This window comes from Montipora capricornis, chromosome 1 (assembly GCF_036669925.1).
Source record: "Montipora capricornis isolate CH-2021 chromosome 1, ASM3666992v2, whole genome shotgun sequence".
NCBI classification, from domain to species: Eukaryota; Metazoa; Cnidaria; class Anthozoa; order Scleractinia; family Acroporidae; genus Montipora; species Montipora capricornis.
Genome location: NC_090883.1, coordinates 36,094,032 through 36,122,015, shown reverse-complemented (window position 1 = coordinate 36,122,015; position 27,984 = coordinate 36,094,032). Strand labels below are relative to the sequence as shown.

The following is a 27,984-nucleotide window of genomic DNA, read 5'->3' as shown; positions in this document are numbered from 1 at the left end:
CCCTCGCATGACAATATTATCACTTCTAACTGAAACAGCACACAAACACTGTAAATAAACAAAGCATTGCGACGGAGCGTTGTTTTCTGAAATAGCACTCATGTCCTTACACGGACTCGATGCTGTCGATTCTAAACCTTAAAAATCGACCAAATTGAAATAATCGAAGCAGCTATTAATTAATGTTATATTTTGATAGGGTCCTATTTCAACTGACTTCCCACAGTAACACGAGACAGGCTTCTCTTTCTCAGATATCATCTTTCGAATTTTCTGCCACAGAAATTTAGAATCTTGAGTTTTGTGATATCGCGAGGACGAACTCAATAGCTTTTCAGCTGTCAGAGTATCAAGTACGGTTCTTTATATTATTAATGACTCAACTGAGTTTAGAAATGGACTGCAGCAATTAACTTAACCGGGAAGACAAGCTCAACGAAAAGGACTCCCACTTCAGGTAACATTACGAACTTTCCTTCTTATCAGAAAGTGGTCTAAGATAGAAATCAAGGCTTTATAGGCGAACATTCGCGCTATTCTCGCTTGTATAGCATCCACATAAATGTTTGAAACGTAATGACACGCATATGTTAAGTTCATCGACAGCAGGGTTCGATTCGAATGTAAATCTCAAATCGTTTCGGACGAACATGCTTGACGTTTAAACACAATCGGCTCAAGGAGACCTTTATGTTCTTTCACTTTGATTTACTCTTTTTGAAGCAAAGTAGGAACTTAAAATTTCTCTATAGAGTTTGAAAATGCACTATGACCCCTTTCGTCAGGAGCAATATTTTCGTGAAAACTACATACTCCCATGATGTGTAATCTAAACTACAATAGATGCAAACGGACTAGATTCGCTTGTGGCAATGCAATGACTGATTACTTCACTACACGAGGCGTTGAAATACCAATAGAGAAACAAAGCTCAAAAACAGTTTTGTTTGGTTATTACGTCAAAATTTCTTGCTTTAAAGTACGCACAGCCCTCAAGTTTTTGCCAAAATTCAACGTGACGTCAGAATTCGTGAGGTACAGTGGTCAGAGAAATGTGCTGCAAATGGAACGTGCAGCTATTTAAAAACATGTTGACAGGAAATAGATAGTTAAAATGTCCAAAAGGAGGCGTTTTGGTAAGATGTATCTACAGCTATCTGGTAAACGAATGCCACAAATGGTTGGCGAGTATCCCAATAAAGAAACCGTGAATTTGGTGTCAAGATTAATTAATTAATTAATTAACTAGAGGTTGCTAATAGGAAGTCATGTGCTGCGAGGGTACTCGTGAGAAGAAAGAAAATGACAGTAATTGTGAACTTGCGACTATGAATAGCTATGAATAAATGAAGAAAGCCCAGTAAGGGTAGCTCAACAGTCTCAACCCGTATTTCGTTAAACTTGGAAAAACATCGAGAAAAAAAAGAAGAAGAATGTCACGGTTCAGTTTTGACCTTTTTGTAAGGCTGTTAGTGTCACGGTTCAGTTTTGACATTTTTGTAAGCCTTACAAAGAAATCAAAACTAAACCGTGACATTCTCCTTGTTTTTGTCTCGCTTTTTTTCTAAGTTTAAGTACATCAGTATCGTATTACCCGTTTTATGTCAATCAAAATTATTTTCAAGTTCAAGTTTTATGAGATGGAAGCTTTTTCAGGGGCCAAAATGCATTGCGACAATTTTTTGTAGTGATGCCAGGGAATTGCGACAGGAAGGGAAGAGTGCGACATAAGTTATTATTTTAAAAAGTGAAAGACTACAGTATTTGTTTCATTACGCGAATCATACACGTTTTGATGAAATCTGAAGATAGTTGTATCTATGTATTTGATTCACTATGCCTGATGTAAATGGCACTGCTCATTGTTAATATGTTGATATCGCTATAAAATCGGAACCATTCGGTTTTCTATTTTCCTGTCGTTTGAATTAAATACTCCGTTGTTTGAAGTCGTGCTTCAACAAGCATTTCGTTTGATTTGTTTGCCTCAGTCAGTGGGCGATTGATTTGTTCATCAGCTGGACAACAAGCTCCATCTGGTATATATAGCAAAATATGTCCGGAGTTTGAGAAGCCAATCAAAACTCGCTTTGAACGCTATTCACTGTTTTAGTATAGACTAAAAGTTACTGGCTCAGCATCTACAGTAGTATAGTTTGTCGTTCAAAAGCTCTCAAATACATGGAGTCTCCTTTCAGTATCTCGTCGATTGTATTTGTTGTCCAACGTGACACGGGGCACAACGACCTTTCGCACAACAAAATAAGCAAAAGCCTGTTTCCCTCGAAACATCGCTAAAGTGATCGGCAAGTTGATGAGTACTTCCACTAACAAATAAATGCACGTTGAAGCAGGCCCTTACGCTGGCTACAAACATTTTAGGTTCAGAAAGTGAGAGACATCAAAACTCGAGACTTTGGACGCCTGCGAGAATATTGTTGTTGCTCAATTGGCCTGTTGACAAGAGCTATCAAAAGCTCGAAATGTCATGATTTTGAGCTTCGTTGTGGTGTTTAATCCACCTTATCAACACAGTTAATTTAACATTTTACTATTGCCAAACGATTAAATTGAAATGAAGGGTAATTCGTCAATAAAACCACAACACTTTACTCAAAACGTTAGAAACATGAAGCCCGTGAGTGACGGGACGTTGACGGGACGAGGACGGGACGGGAGTAGCTGGTTGGGGCCCGGAGTTATGCCGCATTTGATTGCTTTGATTTCAGACCGATTAAGTGCCTCTGAACGAAGGAGCCATGATCTAATAGTCGTTCTTCTAACTAGTGCCATAGACCTCTTTTTTGCTTGTCGTGAGAATTTATTATTGCTTCAAGATGATACCTCTAAGTTGATGATAATCTTCTCATTCTCGAGCTTTGATTGGCTTAGCCATCATGGTATATGAGCTACTATACCATTCTCTACAAATATCAGTATCTGTTCGCATCAGTTTTGTTGTTTTTACAAAATAAAGTAGGGACGAGTTATTCACAATTTGTGGGCGTTTTTAATAAAACAATAATTCCAATTCGCGCTTGTTGGATATGAGGTTATTATAGCTAACCTATCATCTCATGTCCAACTCGCGCTAGTGGAATAATTGTTAACTGACTACTAGGTAAGGAAAAAAGGTAAAGTCTCTGTTACGAGCCTAGGAAGGTCCATCAGGCCGGCGCTTATCTCCGGTTTCCGTAGCATGAAGCGATTAGGAGTATTTCTACTCCCCCCCTGGGTGGGATGCTAGTCCATCGCGGGGTTACCCCCAGCATTTTCGCCGGTACCCATTTATACACCTGGCCCGTGTTGCTCGAAGCATGGTAAGCGCTAACCAGCGTTAAATACCATGGAAACCTACACATTTTGACACCTCTTGCCCAAGAACACAACACAATGTCCCCGGCCAAGACCAGAACCCGAACCACTCGATCCGGAGTCGACAATCTAACCATGAGGCCACCGCACCTCCCTAACTGACTACTGGCAGCTAACAAACCGCATTAAACAAATATTCCTGCTTTCGCAACGCAGAAACGGCAGGGACCAGTGAGCCAAAAGCGTTCAGCGTTTCCTCTAAAAGCGTCTGCCCTTATTTTTGCCAGTGTTGCCATGCACAAGAGTGCCAACGAAAACGTTACCTAAAAATAAATAGTTGCACAAGCTTGTTGGTCTTCTACAATTCACTATTTTCACATTCCTCATAATACACTTTGTTTGCCCCTCAAGTTTTGCATAAACCATTGTTTTCAAATGCTCTTGGGAATATGCAGTGTCCCAAGAGCACTTGAAAACAATGGTTTATGCAAAGTTTGGGGGGAGCAAACAAAGTGTATTAAGGGAATGTGAAAATATCGAATGCTGGCAAAGTACACTACAGCTGAGTAGATTGTTTGGAAAACCGTTGCCTTGAACGCCGAGAAGGAAAGATTTATAGATGTATGCTCACAAATTTCTAGTTTCTAAAGAAACTGTGGTACTGCGGTACTGTGTTTGTCGTCGAAACCTCAAATGTGGCGATTTCATCTCGGTGTTTTCTAGAGTACCGCAAAAATGCGTGCTTCACATGCAGCACGATTTTTATACTTGTTAAAGACTAGACTGGCTTTCGGTGGCGTTCCAGTCGCTTAAAGGTTGGTTTTCACTAGCGGCGGAGTCGGAGCCGTAAGCGGAGTCATAATTTCGACGAAATCGGAGTCGGAAGAATCAGAACGTTCCTATTTTCTTCCGACTCCACTTATGACTCCGTCGCTTACGATCCAGTGAAAACTAGATTGTCGCGGAGTCGGAAGCAGAAGCGGAAGAACCAACCAATCACAATGCTTGGAATCGAGCATTGTCATTGGTTTATTCTTCCGCTTCTGCTTCCGACTCACACTTTCACTGGATCGTAAGCGACGGAGTCATAAGCGGAATCGGCATTCTGCTTTCGACTCCAACAGTTTGATTTTCGCTAGATCGAGTCGCTCTGCGCTTCTGTTTACGACTCCGACTCCGTCGCTAGTGAAAACCAGTCTTGTGTTGACAGTTACGCAGACTGATGCTCAAGGAGTGCGCCTCTAGTCGAACCATACAGATCATCAGTCAACCTTGCTTTTCAGTTCCAGTGGAGCACTGGTGAAAGCATCCCTCTCCAGGATATTGAATAACAGATTATTTTGAGTTCCAGCTGGTCACCTAATTCGTTCAGTCGTCAGGATCTGATCGTCTCTCGGAAATCCTGGGTCTTTCCAGTCCTTTGTAGGGGACAACGAACGAACTTTTCATTTTAAAAGAACCGCTTGGTCGTTAACCACAGCTATGGACTGGAGCGGCGGACTCACTATTCATCAGGAACTATCAGCGAAAATCATATTTTAAAGTTCATATATCTCGAATTGAACACCCGCCAGTCAGCAATTAACAGCGGAACAAGTTTCGAAACAGTGCTTTGTATTTACGCTCTCTTTAATTTGCTGATTTTGATCATAACATAACAATCATGCAAACTTAATAAAGCTATGTTGCGGTTAATCACTAATAAATTTTCAGGAGACAAAATTCTTTAGAGTCACGAGCGTGACTGACTACTACTCTTTCTCTTCGAATGATATTGGACATCGATCGAGTGGTTGTATATTCCGTTATGACTTAAAGAACTTCCCAATTATACAATTCCACCAAACCGTTGTGGTTTAATACGGTTGAACAACGTTCATTTGCATTTCATCCAGATGTCTGCTGCTTTTTTGTTATGGTTGGTCTCTTTTTTCCGCATTCATTTAAAATTGAACAAGAAAAAACTGATGTGTCGTGAACTCCTTATTAACATGATAGATATTCGATTGGATGTTTCGGCATGTTTACGAAGCGCCCTTTGTTCAAATTTTCATCCGGCCTCGGGGGTCGTGGAAAAAAACGTTACTCATTTTGCAATTCAAATTAGCTTAATGTCACAACACAAGTTGCAACCGTTGAGGGATCAATAATCGCAAATAACGGATAGAGATTTAACGGAGTTATAGCCTTCTTCGATTGCAGCTCTAAGAATTTCACCATGACAAAGTTTTGGTACTTTGAAATTGTTGGGAAAATTTTTGCTACCGCTTGATCATGTCACCTCTTCTCACACTCGGTAGGTTTAAGTCACTGTTATTTTCAACTGTTGGAATTGAAAAAGACCTTGCAATATTACACTCTGGTAAAATTTGAAAAAACGCTATCTTAATTTCATTTTTTCACATCTTTTACTGAACGCGGAAAACTTAAGTCTGCTTTTGTGAGATCTTTGTACACAGCTGAAGAAATAAGTACAATTTTAAAATCCTAACAAAGTCATCAGTTCTCTTGCAGTTAAATTCCCTTAATGAAGGCAATATTTTTTAAGGAGTATATTGTCTTTATTCTTTACAGCTTTGAAATCAAAGTGTGGAGTTTTATCATTTACAAATTTAATATACACGTCGGGACAACTTAAAACAAGAAAGACGGATCGAAAGCCGTGGATCATTCAACTTTTCACTACCGACATATAATTAGGTGAGTCAATTAAAACTAGCGGGCGGTGTTGACCTCAGCTGATATCGCATTTTTTTATGATGTTGTTTTTAAGCATTTTCAAGCCTTACATTTTAGGGTGTCTTTTACTGAAGCATGCTCTGTCAATAACAACTATATATCTCACGAGAGCGAGGTAGTTGTCACAAATTGATTTTGCTCTGGTGCCTTTTCGCTGTTAAGGTGAAGAACAATCAATTAAATGAAGCTCGAGAAAAAGTGCTTTGAATAAATGAGACATACTTTCCTGAATAAACAGGAATCAATAGTGGCCCTACCATTTTGTCACAGTTTAAACCGCTATCCGCAGCACGGAACAACCCTCGTCTTCTCCTGGTTCACCTTGGGATTACCCCCAGCTAGGGTTTAGCTGGCGCGAACTCACTAAATGGCGAAACCAATTTGCGCGAAGCGTCGCACTTGCCATTGCCTCTCTCCGACTTTAACGAGAGCGCCACCAGACAATATCATAGCTCTCCACGTACGTTTTGAACTTTTGTACATTTTCTTTCCTTTCTTCTCGAATCCACGGCAATAAAAATATGTACAAATCTCCCGTTTTAAGGAAAACGTAACACGCAACAGCAAATTCCGTCAAGGCTTCAACACAGTCCACCAAAATGAATTCACGTACAGTTTGGCTTGTTTGCACAAGATGAACGAACTCAGGAATTATGGCAAAAACGTTTATTAAACCCGGACGAAATTTTTGTTGTCCCTTAAGTCACGAAAAGCGAGCTTCGTCGTTGAAAGAAATTTATAAGCGTTCCTTTCTCGTTCTTCCCTCGGTTTTTCTTACTGTACGAACAGTCTCCCAGGTGGCAATAAGCGAAAAAGGGCTAATTGTGGTTGCACGTTTGATTGTCTTTCTTAACTGAAGAGGTTTTGTGATAAAAAAGATTAGGATATTTAAAAAAAGGTTTTTATATCATTTTGTAGGGTTTGTAATTTTGATGACACCCGGGCACAAATGGCTTTTTAATAATAATTTCCTTTTTCGGTTGGTTTTTTTGAGATGCGTCTCAATTTTTTCAAAATATTCACAGGCATGGCTAATTGAACAAAGAAGACTGTTATACCTCCGGGCGTTCCATCGCGAGTTTTCCTCCCGAAACTTGCTTAACTTTCAATAACTAGCACGTTACGATTTTGCTCGTGAGGACACCAGCGTTTGGCAGCTGGGTACTTTTAATACCTTTGATATAATAGAGAAAGAAAAAATATGAAAACAGCGGGGCAAAGTCATGGCAAACGAGTATGCACAACCGGTCAGTTTGTCCTGTGCTCGAGAACCATTGAACTAGATACATTTACGAAACTCTCGCAAAATGCGGTAGGTGAACGAAAGAGCAAACGAAACCGTAACATTTGGAATAATTGAAACCAAGACAAAGCGGAAGGAATTTGTTTGCTCACAGACAAGAAAGTTTCCTGGTTTTCCGTATTTAACGAGTTTCGATCTGTTGCTCGTGAGTCATCTTAAAACTTCCTGCTTTCTTGATTCCCTCGTTATAACCGGACTGGGATGATTGATGACAGTTGGAATTTTCCGGTTTGGTTTCTACTTGTTTTCAACTCAGTCTACTTTGGTCAGTTTCAGCTTTTTTCGGTTTCAACTTGTTTTCTACTTTGTTGTCAAACTTACCTTCTTGTCAAAATGAAATTGACGCTCAACGAAAGTCACATCCCAAAGTATTTGGGACTGAAGGATAGAATGCCAGTTTAACACTCGATCGGTGCAAACGATTCTGCATGATCTTCTGTCATTTAAGGTGAAGTATTGATTTTAAAACTACAAGCTTTAATGGCTCATGAAAGCCTACCTCAACGAGTCTTTCATACTGAGCAGTCCAGTGGTAGAGTTCGACTCCTCCAAAGGATAGTACTCGCATTTTTCCTAGTATCCTCGAATCACCATAAATTGATAAAGCCATTTCTTTAACTTTTCATCTGTTTTCGAATCTGTGATTTCCGCAAACATGTTGAGTTTCTAGGTAACAGGTGAAAGTCCCTTTACCCTTTACCCTTCCTGCAGAAGTAATTGAACCTATCTTTGGGGAATCGATACATTCACTGCGTCTTGAACAGATTGTACACGACAGATTGTCAATGCTGCTGTGATACAATTGGAGTAATCGAATATAACGAAAGGTTTATGCGGAGTCGATCGATTCTAAATTTCAAATTGACGACCGCACGAGGTTAAAGGTGCGATGTATTATTCATTTGCATGCACGAGCGGCTTACGGTAGTTGTCCTACGATGTGTCACAAAAGCTCGGTTTTTACCGAGGCTTGACCAATTGACCACGACGCTGCAAAAAAGGTAAATCCAAACATTGTTACTAAATTTACCGCACCTTTCGATGTGTTCTGAAGAACAAGCTAAAATCCGAAACCAAAATATCAGTTTCTCAAGTTTCCTTTTATTTGTTTTTTGTCGATGCCTTCTTTAATATTTCTTACGTTATTTCTTGCATGCTGTACAATTTCGTTTGGTTTTCACGTCTTACTATGAATCGTAATTTCTTTCTCCAACGTATGCAGAAATGGCTTGGGCGATACGACAACTTGCTTTTTTTTGCGCGTAGACTTTTATGTACTAGACTAAAATGGCGGAGAACAAAAGAACCATTAATTATTTCGGATCCTGTATATGAAAGACCAGCCGTAAATCCTGAATGTCTGTATTATAAGATTTCGTTAGTTTTAAATTATTCAGGTTGTTACAAAACTATCTCATCTTGAAAGTTTAGAGGTCCAAAAAATGATAAAGAAACCTGAGCAGTCCGAAAGTATTAAAGCGAAGCAGGATATAATTATATTTAAACCAAACCCTGTAATTGTAAGTCGACGATGTGTTGTGCGCAATTAGTTATGTGAGTTGTGCGATGCAGTTATGTCGTCAAAACATGCCGAGACGTCAACTTACCGGCGTTGCAGGAAACATCTGAAGCTAGGACATATCATTATAGTAAGGGGAATACCTTGACACTAGATGCACCTCTTGGTTCACAAGAAGTATAAAATGAAATTTAACTCTCTCTCTGATAATATGATTACTTTATGACTGCATGAACAATTTCCGTGGAACTGGAACTCAGACGGAGACTTAGGCAGGAAATTTTATGGGTGATTTTTTGAATGGGTCCTCGACCAATAGGAATAGCGTTTTGTAAAAGTTAAAAGATAATGAAATTTAACGAAGAGAAAAAGCTAAGAATTGGCATAAGAGAAATCCTTCAACTGGAGTAAAAATAGTCTTTTCCACCAATTTGACACACTCTTGTTACTTTTTCGCAACCGTGCGATAATTTCCGCTTCCATGGATCACGTGCTTTGTACAACAGAATACGAATTTAATTAACACTGCACACTTCTTCAAGTCTGAAGTTACCACGTGGTAAGCCTTCAAGAAAGCATCGATATTTCTTTTCATCAGGATGAAATATCATCCAGTTGGTCCTACTAAATTAATTTCGAAGAATCAGGGAAATCTCAAGTGATTGGTATGCCTTTATTTTGAGAAACTTTTCGCGAAAATGGGTCGCAAAACCCGGTTGAACTTTAGACGAGTAACAAAACAATGAACATTGTTTTTAAAACCACCTTAATCGATTTGTTTATGTCAAGTTGATGGTTATTGAAGCTAATTGTCATTGTGCGAGTTCTTATATTTTTCCAGCCATTATTGTTTCAGCTGCAATTAATTATTCATTCTTAAGATAGTTATGCTTCCTGATGTCTTTGTTTTGTCCTTCTTTCAGCTGAAGGATGCGAGGCTATGTCATCGCTGGTTCCTTCGCAGCTGGCTTTTCGGTGGTTGCAATTCTCATTTATTTAGCGTTCAGAATTTTTGCAAAAAAATCTTCTCAAGGAGCCGGGGACGCCGAGACTAAAGTGCTTTTCCCCCCAAATATAGTTCTGTCGTCTTCTAGTCCTGAACCTTCGAAAAAGAGACTCTACGCACCGACAAGAGACAGGAGAGCTTCGAAGGAAAGTGAAGACAAAGTGGCGAAAAGCAAAAAGAAAGAAAAGAGAAAAGAGGTTAGGAGTTTATGGTTGCCGAAAAAGAAGGAAAGTTTGCCAATGTTGACAGCAACCATGGTTCAACCAACGATCACAGAACATTGCAAGGTTAGAATCGAAAAATTTTCTTTCCCTCAGTGTTGTTACAGATGGCTCGATCGTTCAATGGTAGAACATGGGTTCGACTGAGTTACAACTGCTAAACTGAATTGTTCCATTAAACTTGCGACGGTCTTCCCTAAGCAAATCGTGACGAGCATTTTAATAACAAGAAAGCGCATCTCTTATGACAAATTGATATTAAATTATTACAAAAAACTTCGGGTTTCGAATCTGGTTTGAAGTTACTCTGAGCTGACAACGGTCGGAAATATTGTTCTAGTACCTGTTTACCACCATTCTGAAATTTATGACCTCTCTTCTCTGCCAAATATTTGTTAAACACAAAAAATTCCGCTTAAATATATAGCACCAATCATGTGACGTCATAAAATCCAAAATGCCTGTTAATGGGAATTTTTATGCTTCCAAAGTAAAATTCCTTTAGTTTCGATGGAGTTAAATTCTACGCCAATCCACCCTCTCGATCGACACACCAAACACCATTTTGTCGAAAGTGATTGCTAAGAAACTTGTCCATCTTAAATGCCGCGTATTCACTCACGTGACCAGCAGCCATATTGCATTACTAAAACAAAAGGAAGTATTTGCATAAAAATAGAGTTCAATTCTTGGAGGATTAGTTTGGTACACCACGGGTGCGTTCGATTGTAAAATCTGGATTTAGATCTTAAAATCTGGATTTTCGGATTTCCAATCGAGCACAAAATCTGAGAAACGGATTTTGTCGTGGATCTTGCTAATTGAAATCTTTCCTGACATGGTTTTCCAATGAGTGAAATCTGCGAAAAATTCTGTTTCGAGATTTTGTGTTTGATTGGAAATCCGAAAACCCAGATCCGGCTTTCCCAATCGAGAGCACCCTTGATTATACAAATGGTTAGTCTTGTCAGACGTCTAAGCTGTCTAATAGAATAAAAGCGAGACGCACTTAACGATGAAGGGTACACAGTCTCTTTGGTAATTAAATCCCGGCATCTTTTGAAGAAAATCATTACATGATTTGATTTCTAGCCGTCCCTTATTAATTATATTAGTCGCACTCACGGCCAGACGTTTAATACGTCTAGACGTCCTCTAGTGTAAATACGACCAATGTCATATGTGGTTGAGTATGTTTCTTTGCTTTCCTTTGTTCGAATCATATAGGAACAAGGCGGAAGAGGTAGACTGACCTTCACTCTTCATTATCATTATCGATATGCCTCGAAAACGTAAGTTTTTTTTTTTTTTTCATTTGTCTTTTCAATGGTTACAATGGCTATTTTAATTTTCTTCTGTTTTTTTCGAGAAACTCCTTATCGTTCATTTCATTTGCTGTGTTGGTATGATCATGTCAAAACAACGCTTGGAGTCGAGAGCACGTCAAAAGACTCGGAAATCAAATCTGTGATGGAATCTTCTCGTTAATTACGCCATTAATATTTCAGAGCGCTTTGCCGGAAATCTATCTATTACCAGTTTCACCCACTTTTGCAGTTTTCCAGTCAAAAAGTGACTTTTTCGGAAAACTTTTTCACGTTCCCTAACCTAACGGACTGGAGGTACTTGAACTTGTCTAATGAACTTCTTTCGCAGGTCCGTGCTCCTAGTTAAGCTTGACAATGCACAAAACCTACCAACCAAAGATGAGGAAGTCTTCCCTGCTGTATACGTCAAAACACAACTTGTTCCAAGCCGCCGACGAGTTTTCATCTCCAAAGTCCACAGAGAGACATTGAATCCTGTGTTTGATGAAGCATATGAGTTCGACATTGAGTATCAAGAACTTCAGCAACAAACTCTGATGTTCACAATTTTAGATTTTGACTGTATGTCTAGGTACAAATCTATCGGCGAAGTCACCGTGCATTTAGCCGATCTAGGGACACATGGATTTAACATACTAAGAGAAATTTCTCTGTGTGTGTACATTTCCAAACCTCGTATGGAATGAAGGTTGAAGAATGTTCTCAAACGTCTGCTTGTTCAAATATTTTAGAGGTTAATATCTTGTAAATAATTTTGTAAAATGTTTATATTGTACAAAGGGATAACTTGGGAATCTTGAGAATCCATCAGTGGACTGGTGAAAATATTTTAGTCGTCAAAATAATGTGATTTCACTTGTAGCCTTCAACGCGCAGTCGTTTTAAGGGGAATCGTATTTTCACTTCCCCACTTCAAACGCCTGCTTATCCGTAAGCAACATTCCTTAAGCCGAATAAAATACAAAAAAAATCTCTTAGGCCTGGTTTTCACTAGCAACGCAAGCACAAGCGCTAGTGTAGGCACAAACGGCAACAACAAGAGCGCATATTTCACTGTGAAAACGGGTCTGACCCAAGCATAAGCACAAGCCTGAAGCGCAATGATCAAATTTTTTCCTTTTCCTTCTGCTTTCGGTTTATACTTGCTTTCGCTTGAGGTGTGTGAAAACGGGACGTAACGCAAGCACAACGCCAGCTGTGATGTTGGTTCAATGAAAACGATCCGTTAATTCAAGATTACACTCGTTTTCACTTTGACAGGATTCTCTTGTGCTTGCGTCTATGCTTGCGTCGCTTGTGAAAACCAAGCTTTTTCCGCTTTTTAGCTAATTAAATTTTTGCCTACTTTAATTTTGGAAAGTGACGTCACATGGAGAACAAACTTTGCGGGAAATTCAGGAGTAAAACATATGGCCGGAAAAAACGGACTTCTTTGTAAGCATAAAATTTATTGGTCATCGTCAGAGAATGAATGGATCGCGATTGGCCAGGACGCTACACAGTTCAAACTGTGGGAAAGGAATGTTGCCTTCTTGCGTTTCGGGACGTAAGTTGTTGCCTTCGGGTAAACAGGCGTACGATTACTAGTCCTCACTACCCTAAAAACGATTGCGTGAGAGGCATGGATTATGTAGTTAACACTTGGTGAAAAGAAAATTTTTGGTGTGGTATTGTTTCATTACCCACGGTCTTTTAACACCATAATTTTCTAAAAGTGAAAAAATGTCGTTGAGGGGCGCATGTGACTGATAACCGCTGTACATTGTAATAGCTTAAAGTGAGAAGCCATGTATTCGAAATTTGAGAAATATCTTCGGGCTTAATCGTTATTAATAGTTACTAAATATCGAAATCTCGATGTCTGGCATTCGTATTTACAGCGGTCATCAGTCACATCAGTCACACACGCACCTCGTCGAATTTTTTTTTGTTTTTCGAAACTAAATTTGGGTGGACGTCAATCAAATGTTTCCATGGCAATAGTCCTGTTCACTTGGAGGCGGTCGAATTCGTCATGGAAACATTTGATTGACGTACATCCAAATTTAGTTTCGAGAAAAATTCGTTAAGCGGTGCGTGTGATCGATTTAATTTTCGAATTTGAATTTTTTCGACCAGGTAAACAGGCTCTTTCATGAAAATTATTAACTTGTCAGGATAACTAGTAAGTAAAGCTTTTTATGATATACATACTGAGATTTACTCACCAAAAAGGCGCGAAATAAATTTCCATTCACAAACTGGTATAAGTTGCAGAAAGCCAATCAATTGTCGCGTATTACATTTTTCACGCGAGCAGAAAACGATACGTCCAATCAGGAGCAGCGTATTATGTTTTTTGTTTTTTTTTCCCGAGTGAGCCGTATCAAGGTTTTGGTTCATGCCTGACCGGCATCGTTTCATTATTTTCAAACCGTTCGCAAAATTATACAATTCGCCCTTATCTTACTGTTACCGTTTTGAACCGTTGTTGTTTTCCGATTAAAGGACATTGCTGTTGGACCGAGTTCGCCTACCGCTTCCGAACAAGCTCGATCCCAAGGCTTGCTTCTTCCATGGTAGGAGTTACCATGAGTACCAATTGGATTCCTAGGCTTTTTTCCTTTTTATTTACGGATTGGCCCTGCCAGCATTACTCCTGGGGAAAATCCAGTTTCAGCGTCTTCAAAGATTTAGGGATAGCGCAGTGGTGAGAGCACTCGCCTCCCACCAATGTGGCCCGGGTTCGATTCTTCGACTCGGCGTCATATGTGGGTTGAGTTTGTTGGTTCTCTACTCTGCACCGAGAGGTTTTCTCCGGGTATTCCGGTTTGCCCTCTCCTCAAAAACCAACATTTGACTTGATTTGCGTTGATTGTTAATTTCACTTTACAGTGTCCCCAATTAATGCTCCGGCGCTAAATCGACTAGACACTTAAATAAAGTTCCTTTCCTTTCCTTTCAATATCACCCAACTCAGTGCCCTCTAGTTTTTGTGTAACACGTACGGCAGGCAGCCCAGTCTACGCTCACGGAACGTCTAGTCTTCTGAAACTTTTAGATAGTCTCAGCTACTTAAACCCCCCAAGTCTTTTTCGTGGCCTTTCTCTTCGTTTCTAACGTTTTCCTTCCGGCAAAGCAGAAAGATTTAGAATGGAAAGGAAAGGAAAGGAAAGGAATTTTATTTAAGTGTCCAGTCCTCTAGCGCTCCAGCACTGATAGGCCAGTTTCATATTCTAACGGTTGGACTGGATCTAGCATGAAATGGAGGCTAATGCGGGCAAATAATAATTAATTTGCATTTGAAAAGATTTGCCCACATTAGCCTCCATTTCATGCTAGATCCAGTCCAGCCGTAGGAATTCGAAAATGGCCTATTGGGGACACCGTTTTTTCAGGATGAAATAAGCGTTCTTATGCTTGCCTGCGCCTGTGTTTGCGCTTTGGTCTTGCGTCCCTAGTGAAAACCAGGCTTAACCAAGACCACATTTGTGGGAGGCGAGTGCTCTCACTACTGCGCCATCCCCCCACGTTAAAAGATTTCCATTCGTAATCAATTTGCTTTATTCTCCAGGAAGCATAAATCAATTATCATCGAAGGGAATGAGGGAACTCAAATCTACGAAAAATTAATGGATTGGAACATAGATTGTAGTTCCCAAGGATTTTTATTCGCTAGCGACTCGGGCCCAGTCCACACGTATCCGCAAATGTGTTTTTCCAAATACGGCTTGCTTCCACAAGCTTAAGTATCCGGCAAATTCTGAAGCCATATCCGGACATTTTAGAATACGGTCTCCATAGTGGAAATTTTTTAATACGTTGCGAATTCGGATACGTGTCGGACGGCCGTATCCGCAAATTTTCGAATACGATGACGTAACACTACGGGACTTTCCCGGGTGAGATGAACCAACATGCCGTATCGACCTTGGACCTTGAAAGACTTGTTAACAAAACAGAGAAAATGACGCCAACATACGATTTTGCACATGCTTAACAAACAAAACCTTTGTCAAAAGCACTGGGCACTAAAAAGTATCCGGATACGTACGCATGGACAGTGAAAACGATTGGAATACGCTACGTGTGGAAGCGGAAATTTTGGAATCCAAAAAAGAAATTACGGATAAAAAAATTTCCTGATACGTGTGGAAGTAAATATTAGGGGTCTAAATATTTCGTTGCAGAGCCCATATCTACGAGAAACGGAAATTTGGCTTTACCAAACGGGTTGATAGAGGAAACTGAATTGACCAGTTTCTCGGCCTGAAACTGAAATTCCTACTTCCATGTCTACGAAGACGTACATCGTTTAAAACTACAAGTAAAAACGCTCTGAATGTCAACGCACTTCAGGGATCGTCACTGTGGAAAGTAAATCGACTCATGCAAGGGTGAGCGATGTTTGATTTAAATAATACTCGTGTTTGTGTGTTGCTCGCTGGGCTTATGCACATTATGCTAGCATTTTTTCGAGCATTAATTTGAGTAAGGAAAAAGCATTAAGCATTATTCGAGCATTTAAATGGCAGTTTCCCAGAAAAGAAATTATTTTCAAAGAAAATGAAAGAAAAATACTTTTTTATGACAAAATGAAATTCAAATATCACCCAGCTAATACAACCCAGGGGAGAAAGACCATGAAAGGTCAACAGACAGCTATAGTATACTATAACTATATCATTAACTATGTTGTACTACATTCGTGTTGAACACATACGATTCACATACAGTCGAACCTCGATTATACGGACCTCGATTATCCGGATTTCTCGATTATCCGGACTTTTTCTCTGGTCCCAATTTTGTCATGAATATTTATTAGTCATCATCAAGATCCGTAGCCATATGCTTTTTAAAACTACAGCGTTGAAAAGTAAAGTAAACGCGAGTTTGTTTCTCTTTCAAAAAAAGCAAAATATAGCAGCGCTCCAAAATGAAAAATATTGTTTTCCAAACGATTTGCAAATGTTTTGTTTCACGATTAAATGTCGCTTTCTTAATGTAATCAGTTTTTGTTCCTCACTAATATTCATATTCTCGATTATTCGGACCCTCGATTATCCGGACTATTTCGTCTAGTCCCAACGAGTCCGGATAATCGAGGTTCGACTGTACCTTCTTGTCAAGCTGAGCCTTTACTTGTGCGGAAATGTTTAAAAAAATCAAATTTCAAAAACAGCCTTATCAGCCTATGTATAATGAGTATTAACTGATCATTTTAGTGACTTTCGGGGGAAGACCAAGCATTTTAGTGGGGAAAAAAGAAGGACATCATTATGAAGCATTTTAGTGGCGAAGTAAAAGCATAATGTACAAAAGCCTATGGCTCGCCTCAGAAAAATAACCTTTTGTCATGATAATTTACGACAATGGCATTAATTAAAAAGATCGCACCCATCATTACACTGCAAACACGTGCAAACGTGACTGATATTTAGCATACAATCCCGAACACAACAAGACTTGTTGTGCTTCTCCTCAAATACAACAATGGAATGTCTTACCACTTTGCTGTGAAAAGGTTCTGTTAAAAATCTAAGGTAGGTTAAGTTACTTTTTCTGTTTACTTTTGTTTTGTTCCCCGGGACCTTTGTTTGTTATAATTACCGTACAAAACAATGGCATGCGCCCTTGTTAGTTCATTAACAAGAAGGGACTCCGACAGCGGCAACGCCAGGGCCAAGAGAAACGTCCTTTACAAGATGTTCTTTGCGATTATTCCAAGCAGTTCAGTGCACAGAACACACATTGTGACTAATTATGAATCATCCAGTAGAAGAGTTGTATAAAAACCGCGTTGAATCAAAGAAAAAAACTGCACGAATCAGAAATGCAGGTAGCTTTTGCAATTTCCTACAATCCCTCGAAAACATCCTTTCCACGTTGTTTTTTTTTTCTCAGAGGACTTCAAAGTAAAGAGATGCTTCTGTTATATCCATCCAGAGACATAAAAATTTTCTCATTTCAAACCCGAAATCGCTGCTTGTGTTAAAAACGCTTCGTCCAATCAGGAAGCGCCTTAGTTAAAGCACGATTGCTTTGTCAATGAATTCTCTTGACTTGTGAAGTTCTCGTAGCCATCGCTGTCACCGTAGGTAATTAGGCCCCTAGATTGGTTTACACAATGCCATAACCTGAACCATAACAATGTTCACACTTGTAACATGAGCACAAGGAAAGTGTCAAACTCAAGCGCTTCAGAATCAAATTAAAAAGAGTAGGGCTGCATACTATTCCATTGTGCTTCCGCTGACATAAAAAAAAACAGCTGATTTCCTGGGCTTATGTTTTATGCCTTGCTAATGTAGCTTAATTCTCGTGACATAAGCATTACCGGGATGAAAGAAAAAGCCACTATCGGGTCTTGATCTTAATGCTTGTAAAAACACCGTGTAAACCAGCTTTGACTTGCTCTATTCCTCTTTATCATTAGAGAGGATTTAGAATTGCGTTTACCAAAAACTCCAAACGACAGCTGATTGATGCTTAGCATGCTTTTCCTCTTGAAAAGTTATCCTTGATATCTGTAACTCATAGGGCTCTCTTGTTATTGTTAACTTCGCAAGCTGATTACATCACAAATGCATGCAATGAATAGGCCCGAGAGAACGACCTCTCAAACTAGTGGTATCGCCTCAACTGGTGGCTCAAAGTCATTGGTTCCAAGAGCAGCAGGTTGCAGCGTTACACAGGGACGGGTTTGAGCCCCTCTCCCCCACCCCCCCCCCCCCCCTCCGTTCAAACCTGATTTTATAAGTTTACCTTTTAAATTTTTTTTAGAGGTCAACGAGAGCTTGCATATTTTCGTCATGACGAGCACTGGTCTTTTCGCCCTTCCCATCGTGGTACTGGGTGTTCTCCTCACTTGTATGGTGTCGTTAACATTCATCTTGAAAAAAATACAAAACTTATTCTGGATCAAGCGAAAAACCATGCCAAGTGCAACGGAGTTAAGGATGCGGAAAATACCGGTAATTGAGAGTACGCCATTTTGGGTTCCAGGCGGACCCGGCCATGCTGATATGGTCGGTTTAGAGATTCAGCCGTCTGCGCATGCGATAATGCCTTACGCAACGAAGTCCCGGCGAGGCAAAGTGGTGAGTGGGGAGTATCCTAATTGAGTCTCTTCACTCTTGTGATCGGCGGTATGTAAAACTGAAACAATGGAACAATTTTCGTACGAATAAAAGAGTTGGGATCAGTAGGAGCCTCCAACTGGCTTCCCAACTGAGGTGAGGTAGCCTTTTCCCTGACCTATCTATTTTTAGAAACAACTTTTTTGAATTTGACGCGCAAATTAAAGGTGTCCCCTAAATGGTCCGCATGAAGGGGCGATCCAAGATGGCGGCCGAATGCGGGAAACAAGACTCAAAGTTTTGAAGACGCCTCCGCGTTCCCTTAGCTTTTCAATTGTGATTGACGTTTACCATGACAACGAATGGCGCGAAATGGTTCTAAAAATAGATAGGTCAGGAAAAACGCTACTTCATAGAAACAAAGTGGGAGATGGAGGCTTCTACTACTGGTGGGCTCCTGAATACACTCGATTCGCCTGTCACTCTGAGTTTCGCTCGATGTCCTTAGGCCAAAATTACTAGCTAACATTTTATCTTTTGAACACGCTATAACTGTTAACGAACCTGTAAATAAAAACTTGCCCGCGAGCCGGAGGGCGAAGACCTTCCTCGATAACCGAAGAAGATCGATAGTTTGAGGAAAATAGGGCCCTTAAGCAAGCACGACGACAACGGCTACGAGAACGTGGTCTAAAAATATTATTTCCTGTCACTGTGATAATTTGGCGATTACTCAAAGTCACTCGGCATGGAAAATGTGAGCCCACATTGGTGAGAATGCATTCTCGTCACCAGAGCCTCGGATCGACCCAAGGCTCTGGGAAACTCTATGTAGGAGAACATGTGCCGTAGGGTTGTCATAGCCAAAAATTGGCTATTTGAATCTTATACGGCGCCTGCTCACTCCTCATGCTAACATGAATGCACCAATTAGAGACGCTTTTGATTGTTCTTCACGAAAACCAATGAGAAGACACTTTGCTTCAGGGTTCCCCAGAACTCTTCTCTCCCTCAGTCAAGAGGAGAGCTCTGGGATCGAGATTACTGAGATTTCGTCCTCCACATGACCCCAATGTTGATCATTTCAAGTCGTTGCTAGGACGAAAACGGCAAAGAAATGAATCAAAATGTAAGATGCACTTGCAGGACGTGCAAAAGTATTGTTTTTGCTAATTAAACTTATTGTTTTGTGGAGTTCTCGTAGTTGTAGTCGTCCTCGTTGCTTAAGGATCCTGATATTAAAACTATGACGAACTTCGTTCAAATTACGATTTTTCCTTCATTAAAGAAAAAATTTATTTATTCTTTTGTAGCATCGGGAAGAAGTACCAAAACTAAAGTTTTCAATTCAGTACCACCAAGATAGGTAGGTTGTTAGGGCATGTTAGGCCGAGCCCGGTACATGGGTGTGAAAAATACATCGATGACTCCTTCATTTCAACCTGCATTCAAGGGAAAATTAAGTTCTACTAATGTCTACTTTACATGATGACGGGTTTCAAAAACTGTGCAGAAATCAGAGCCTTAAGGCCTGGCCAAACGCTCTCAATATTTCAACGCAACATCTTGCAACATTGTTGGGCGCAACATTTTCCGTACGTTTGGCCTCCCCGTTGCTATATGTTGCAAAATGTTGGATGATCTTGGATCAAATTTGAAAACGGTCAAATTGTGCAAAATGTTGCGAGATGTTGCGTTGAAATGTTGCGAGCGTTTGGCCAGGCCTTTACTGAAAACCAGCGACAGGGATGTGGATTACCTGATTAAATGCTCTCGTTATTGGCATTTAATTTTTTCGCTAATTCTAAATCTCAATGATCGAGGAGAAGGTCTGGCGCAGTGGTTATCCGAGATCGCTTCTCGGACTAGATGGAAATTATTATTATTGTATTTCTCAGATAGTACGCGCGATGTGATTGGCCAAATTAGCGGGTCGTATTCTTCAGTACGGCCCGCTAAATAAAAACATTCTCCAGCAAGTTTTTCATGTCGTTTCTGTCACATAAACTTGTAAAACTGTTTGAATCTTGCAAGCAACTATTTCAAAGAGACAAGAGGATTTCGTTATTCGGATTTTGACACGACAATCTTTGTGGCAGTTGAACCTTCCGCTTGACTGCAACTAGTTTCCTTTCCCTCGCGGCTGATTTACCACTTGGCTCGTATTAACCGAGCAGGAGGTCTGTACGGGAGAATCTTGACCGAGGTCGTGAGTACAGACCGAACGCAGTGAGGTCTCTACACACGACCGAGGTCAAGATTCTCCCATACAGACTGACAAAGCTCGGTTAATAAGATGTTTATTATATGGCAAACAAGAATAATTTAATTCGTAACTGGTTTGTACTAACTGACATTTTGGTTGCGAACGGCGATGAGCTGAACTTAATTCTGCCAAAGTTTGCTCGTCATCCTTACCTTTTTTCTCATTATGTTTTTTGGCACTTCTATAAATAAATATTGGTAGAAGAAAATACTCAATATTTTTGCATTTTAGTTTGCAACTTTTTCACCGCAAAACATTACCGGTCTAGATGCCGGTTTAGATGGGAAAATCTAGACCGCGGTCAATATCGATTTCAGCCAATCAAATTCCTGAATTTGGTAGATCCCAGTCCTTGTGCGACAGAGCCATATAATGAAGAGATGTAATTAACATCTTATTAACCTCGTTTTCGCGGTCCGTACTGTAAGATTTTCCCATTGATTTATGGCCCAAGCGCTTACAGCACGGACCTCGAACTCGGTTAATTAACAATTAGACCCGTAGCCCTTGCGGGCTACGGGTCAATAGCCCATGTGGCGAAGCCGAATGGGCTATTGACCAATGGCCCTTAAGGGCGAAGGGTCTAATTGTTTTAGAATCACCCAACTAGTCGGACAGAAAAGGCAATAACAAAGTTAGCAAATGCAAGTTGAAGAAATATTTATTTGGGAATAAAACCAAGGAAAGCGTCAAGCTTTTCGCTATTCGAGGACTATTATTAATAGTCCTCTAGTAGCGTATAAAAAATCAAAATGCAGGAGATGCATTAGTCCACAAGTTAAGTGATACTAATAAGAGGTTTATATCTTTTTATTTTAGTGGTTTGTTGCAAGTAGAACTTCTTGACGCTGCAAACATAGCTTTGGAAAACCTCAGTGATGAATGCTTCGACGATGAAGATTCTGTGTTTCTCTTTACAGACGTTTTTCTGAAACAACAGGTTTGTGCTCGTTGACAGTGGAAAATATAAGTCCTTTTTAGACGGAAAGAATTGGTCGTGCCTCATCGAGACGGAAATATCTTCTGAAGTGATCACATACCAAAACAATCAAAGCGTAATGATGGGGTTAGTTTCTCTCTCTTCTCAGTTAGCAGAGGTTTCTTTTCTTTTGTGTTCGCTGGGCTGACGCTACGGGAAAGGAGACCGCTGCCATGTGCATGCCCGGTGGTTACTTAGCGACCGAATCCTCACGTGATACTTCATGTCACGGTGTGGGCTCACTTAACAACAGCGGAATTAGTGCGGGGGCTCAAGTCACAGTCAGCAAACATATCATAGAGCATGCGGTTTGAAGAGTGCCGTCCATGATTGTGGGCGGCGGTTGGATCAAAGAGAGTTCTGACCCATGGCAGAGGTCTGTTTTCCCGCGTACTCGCGTCAGCACAGCCAACGCAAAAAGAAATGATATCTCTGTTAGCAGGGGAACTCTCTCTGGTTTAAGGGCTTGCAATCAAGTTGAAATTCTCTTACGGTGATTAATTTATCCGTATCAACTCGTTTTATTAATTAAACCAAATTTCTGGGCCCGGTTCCTCGAAAGCTGATTAACGCTAATCTAAGATTAAAAATTAACCAAGCAGTTTATTTCTCTACTCCCAAATGCTGTTCAACGCAGATTTTTGGCAGAACTTTACATGAGAAGACGTCAATCTTGAAAAACACAAATAAGCAAAAGAAACTTTCACCAAAAAGTTGAAAACGTGAAACAAAAGTTTACGCTAATCCTGGATTAAGTTAATCGGCTTTCGAGGAACCGGGCCCTGGTGAATTTATGGGACAACTGTGTTTTTCACTGAGTGATTAGTTGGGTTTACCCGTTCTCAAACGATGTGAAGCTTCATTGGTTTTCAAGAGTCAAGAAAGACTGAGAAATGCTCGAGAGCGAGGCTCGCTTGACCCAAGCCTGTTTATTTTCAATAGTAGTACCAGGAGCTACACTGACTTCATGAGCGCTCGAAACAAGTGTCATTTTACATTCTTAGAAAAAGAGAACTTGATCCTCGCACTGTCCTACACACGCCAAAAATATATTAATTAAGGTGACTTTAAAGGGGGATTGAAACCCATGTTCTCTTATGATGCCGTTGCAACGCTCTACCAATTTTGCTCAACAAGTTGACCTGCTTCCAACTGAGGGGCTTCATAGCTTAGTTGGAACAGCATTGTACCGGCATCACAGCGGTAATGTGTTCGAATCCCGTTAGAGCTACCTGAATTTTTCATGTATCTATTATAGACAATAGACCAATTTCTTGGCTCCAGCATATCTACTAGACGACTTCCAATCCGCGGAGCAGATCCATAACTACGACACTAGGAACAAAGACCTTATCCGCCTGCCTCTTGCCAAGACTACTAAATTTCAAACATCTTTTAAGTACAATGCCGCCAAATCCTGGAACACTCTTCCTCGTAACTTACGCCATGATCAGTCTCTCACTAGTTATGAAAAGAGAGTCAAGAAACATCTAAATCATCTTAGTTAATTTTTCACCTTCATGAACTCTTCGAATGATTTTTTGCTTTCATTTCTATATTTTATTATTTATTCATATAATTTTGTACAGATTTCCATTTAAACCAGCTATGATGAACTGGAATTTCTGTATAAACAATGTATATAAATAAATAAATAAATAAATTTCGATATAGTAAAATTCAGTCCTAAACAAAAGACATCATCTCGAGGCTCTGGGGAATAAACTCATACAAAGCCTTACATTTTTCCCCAGAGCCTCGAGTTGATGCCTTTTGTTTAGGACTGAATTTTAATATATCGAAATTGGTCTATTGCTTTAGTCTTCCAGATAAGTGTGATGTTCAACTATCCCGTTCATCTGTAACTCGCACTTCATATATATAAGTTTACTTCATTATTTGCTTCGTTTGAACATTTTTTTCATTCTTCGTTTTCTTGAAGGAAACACAGAAAAGAATGCGTTCGTTGTCCCGACGCCGTCGTCGCCGATTTGAATCGTTTGAGATAGAGTTGAATTACGAAGCACTACAGCTTCAAACGCTACAGTTTTGTGTGATGGGGTATGATGTGTATTCACGACAGAAAGTGATAGGGGATGTCCTGTTACCATTAGCTGAATTAGCTCAACAGGGTATTGATATCACCAAGGAGCTCGTGATGTGGAGAGATGTACAGACTTCTCAACCGGTAAATACCAACAGTACACAACTAGATATGGCTAATAGTTCCCATCGATCAATCAATCTTTTCAGTTTTCGAGAATAAAAGAACACTACAAGAGGTGCAAAGTGACACATTGTAAACAATACGCCAGGTTTTCTTGGCCGCAGCCCGGGTGGGCTCTTAAAAATATTGAAATTCACGGCATCTACATTTTAGCACCTATTGTTTTCGATCCTCGTGATTGTTTCTTGGACCAATCCTGTAAGGTCGTGTAATTGGTGCAGATTAAGCTTTTCTCACGTCACAAAAATGGAGGAAAGATCTCGGGACCTTCAATGAGGGGTGGCTGTGGAATTCCATGCTCTTCCGCTTATTTACTGATCTACTCCGTCCAGCTTTCATAGACTCAATAAAAAGGAAAGTTAGGCCGCCCGAACTTCCGCATGCAACTACATTGTATGTACACGCGCAATATGGCGCGCGGTCGAAATATAGGGGTTTGGTTACTAGCCTACATCTCCTTGACAAAGCAATCAAACTTGCTGTCACATTTCATTTACATTGTCGGGCATGGCAGTGAACCCGACATCATATGCAAATTATGTCGGGTTCACTGCCCGACACTTACGTACATCACCGCATAAGTGAACAACGTTGTTCAGCCATAGGGAAACACCTTGAAACACACTGAGCATGGCAAAGACAAAACCAAGACTAACCACCGTTTCAAAGTTCTGAGGAAATGTAACAGCAAGTTTGATTGCTTAGTCTACGAGATATTGTACATAAAGGACACCAAATTTTCTCTTAACACGCAAGGCGACTCCATTCGTGCCAAACTGTTTACGTGACACTTCCGCACATTTTTCTTTTTTCCTTATTGTGTTTCTTACCTTGGGAATTATACCCATAGGACCCGTAAATATTTTATGTATTGTTTCACAATTGATGTATTCGTATTACAACTTACACTTTTTCACTTTTTAACTTGATAATAATGTAACGTAGAACCGAAACGTCGTTCGGGTTTTTTAAATGTGTTTTAAAAATCACTTACAATGGTCCCAAGCCGGAAAACAAAACCAAGGTTTATTCAAAATTTGGGGGAAAAACAAAGAGTATTATGGTATTTTCCGCTTCGGCTAATTAAATAGAAAGGATGTTTGCTATTTTAAAAACTACTTCCTTTAATTTGGCACATGGTATTACCCTCGGCTTGATAACGTAACCCCGTCTAAGATTGTTCCGACCCGGCGCCACTGTGGCACGACAAGACTTCCTCACAGCTGAATGGCATTGTATTCATATAGAGGCTGAAACCTCCCTGGTCACTTGGAAACCAATCAGCTGGTTGCTGTACCATAGATTTGGCTTTGTCTGTCTTGCTTGTTGTTCTTATTGTCGTTTTTTCTCTATTTTTCTGTTTTGCTTCTTGTAGAGTTCGCAGAGATTGTGTGAAAGAATAAGCCAAATTTCCTCGATTGAGCCAGGACAGGGTGACTCTTCACAGGCATCGACAAGTCAACCACCTGATTCTCAGTGCAGTACTTCATGATAAGACCTTCGCAGGATATTTTCGACATCAGATACGAGTTCTGCGGTCTCATATTTACAAAGATAGAAAAAAAGGAACGTTTTTGTTTTTGTCTTAGACTTTACGTTTCAGTTGATGCAAGATTTCAACAAAGGCGTGCGAACGCCCACGCTTTGCGTGCTCGAAACCGTATGAGCAACAATCCTAGACGTTTCAGATGAAATATTGCAACCACTCCTACCCCCTTGCGCTCAGGGAGGGGGGGGGGGGACTGGGTGTAGGCCTTGGCGGATTGTGCTCCTAAAAGTGGCATATTATGCTATTAGCAATGCTCGAAATTTTGCCAAATTATGCCAAAATTATGCCAGAATTCTCAAATTATGCTCCTGATTTCCGGATAAAAATTATGCTCACAAAATGACGTTGATTCTGTACATATAGGCGCGCAATAACGACACCAAATGTTGTGCAAGCTTACACAATCCCCACGTGAATTGGGATGGGAAACCAGGGTACCAGACTCCTCCAAAAGGTTAACCGCGCACGCAGAATTCGCCAAAAGAGGCCTAGTAACTATGCATGTTAGAACAAAGTCAATACTACTATTAGCGTAGCTAAAACACGCATTGCAAGAACATACCACCTAAATTTAATTTATTTCTGTAAAAAATACACCATATCTAATCAATTTTATGAATTTATGCTCCAAAAAGGACTAAAAATTTGCTAATTATGCCGTGGCAGTGCTCGTTCTAAAAAATTATGCTTTTTTGCTCCAATTATGCCAAAAATCATGCTAGCACAATACGCCAAGGCCTAGCTGGGTTCTAATTCCTCGTTTCAGAGGCAATATATATAGCAATATCGTGTTAGAAAGAGGCTGTCTCTCGTTCCCCTGGCCAGAATGTGGAAAAAATCTCGAAACTCTTCTTTCGCACGGGAAAGCTCTGCTGCGCAGGCCACTCCACGAACAGAGCATCCTTTATTTAATCTGAATAGCGAAGAAACGTTTATGTTTATAACAGAGATAGAAAAACGATGAAGAATATTTTACTTCGTACACTTTTAATTTTGATTGTACGATATTTGGTAATAATACGCGGCTTCATCTCTTCATGTGAAATGATCCGATCGTGAACTCAATCAGAGTGAAAGAGCAAGAATCAAAGAAGGAAAAACAAGAAAACGAATAAAACTGAAAATAGTTGAGGTCATTTCATAGTATAAAGTGAAAATTACTATGACTTGGTGAGATACCAGAGAGGTCATCTTCGAGAGTGGTATAAACTGGGAGGGGGTTGGGTTTTATGGACGCCTCACGCTAAGAACAACAGACGTTTTTTATTTACCTGGTATGAGAGTTACATCCAAAACACTTGTCTTTACTTTTTCGCTCCCCTCATGGGAAAGCCGGACTAGTTCGACAACGTGCATATTCAATATCTGCACTTACTTTATCTTTATGGACTTCCGATAAACTTCTAGTGTTCAATTCGGTCAGAACTGTGTAGCTCGTCTGATCTTATGCGGTCGCAAATCTTCCTCTTTAAGGACTTACCGGTTTGACTGTGACATCACGAAAATCATCAGTACCTTTCAATACAATGTAATGCGAAAACTTGTGCAATTTATGGATCAAGGGCGAGTTTCCTAAGACACAAAGCGTGCAAGTTTTGGTTTAAAATTACTCTTTATTCAAAACTCCTTTTTTTGATTCGTGATTTCGCGAGTTCGGTGGGGATCCAGCGTGTGTAAGTTCTTCCAAAGTGGACTGGGAACGGATTGGAGGTAAGAGCGATGAACTCGTATGCTTGTGTTTCGACCAGTGAATTCCAATGCAAACATTTTCGTGTGAAAGATGATATTTTTATTTTTAAAAATAGGGAAAAATTGTACCTTCTCCCTAAAAATTATTAGAGGAACATCCATGATCATTTTATATCTTATAACATAATTTGCAATCTCTGATCCTTTGATTCCGTCATGGCCGATGATTTAACTGAAATATCTAAGTGAACTGTTCGTTGATTTCTGAATTATTTTATATTTGGCGATCTGCGTCAGTTTATTAAAAGAAGTTGTAACAGTGACGTTTCATTCAAAAATATTCTTCATTATGGCAAAAAAAAAAAAACTTGCGACGAATATTGACATATCTATGGTTACTAAAAACAGAGAGTCGAAGAATGGAAGAGCGAATAGCCCGAATTGGCTAAAATCAAATCTGAAATCAAACAAGCACATGAAGAGTGGAAAATTAGTTTACTATATTTAAGTAAATTCTTGACTTTTGGATTCTTTCAAATTAATTTTGTTTCCCGCAACAAGTTCACCAGCTTGACAACACAACTGCGCTATCTTGAGGTATCTGAACCGTTCGGGAAACCAAATTAGTGCGCCAGTCTCAAGAGAAGCAGGATCGGAGGTCGATAACGATCCGCATCAGCTTCGGCGATTTACTGACGTGTTTTTCGGATACTTGAACCTGTCGAGGGAGGTGTGGCTAAAATCCTTGCAGCATTGCTTGCATTTCAATTATTGCATTATTC

At 40.0% G+C, this 27,984-nt stretch overlaps 2 protein-coding genes across 5 annotated transcripts; both read left to right on the top strand.

The window, feature by feature from the left end:
- Positions 1-227: 227 nt before the first annotated feature.
- LOC138040602 (synaptotagmin-C-like) lies at positions 228-13,677 on the top strand. Of its 3 annotated transcripts, none has more exons than XM_068886300.1 (5): positions 228-457; positions 5,890-6,015; positions 9,800-10,169; positions 11,331-11,395; positions 11,760-13,677. In XM_068886300.1, the coding sequence occupies exons 3-5, from the start codon at positions 9,807-9,809 to the stop codon at positions 12,115-12,117; spliced, it is 786 nt and encodes a 261-aa protein (XP_068742401.1). In that variant the 5' UTR covers positions 228-457; positions 5,890-6,015; positions 9,800-9,806; the 3' UTR covers positions 12,118-13,677. The 3 variants fall into 3 exon arrangements, with proteins under 3 accessions (XP_068742401.1, XP_068742407.1, XP_068742411.1); XM_068886306.1 differs by lacking the exon at positions 228-457 and adding an exon at positions 5,435-5,611; XM_068886310.1 differs by lacking the exons at positions 228-457; positions 5,890-6,015 and adding an exon at positions 7,662-7,805.
- A 1,152-nt stretch (positions 13,678-14,829) lies between these two features.
- LOC138053204 (synaptotagmin-5-like) lies at positions 14,830-26,634 on the top strand. Of its 2 annotated transcripts, none has more exons than XM_068899867.1 (6): positions 14,830-15,807; positions 18,197-18,513; positions 19,806-19,858; positions 21,578-21,698; positions 23,680-23,925; positions 25,340-26,634. In XM_068899867.1, the coding sequence occupies exons 2-6, from the start codon at positions 18,226-18,228 to the stop codon at positions 25,454-25,456; spliced, it is 825 nt and encodes a 274-aa protein (XP_068755968.1). In that variant the 5' UTR covers positions 14,830-15,807; positions 18,197-18,225; the 3' UTR covers positions 25,457-26,634. The 2 variants fall into 2 exon arrangements, with proteins under 2 accessions (XP_068755968.1, XP_068755963.1); XM_068899862.1 differs by having other exon boundaries at positions 14,830-16,956.
- Positions 26,635-27,984: the final 1,350 nt, after the last annotated feature.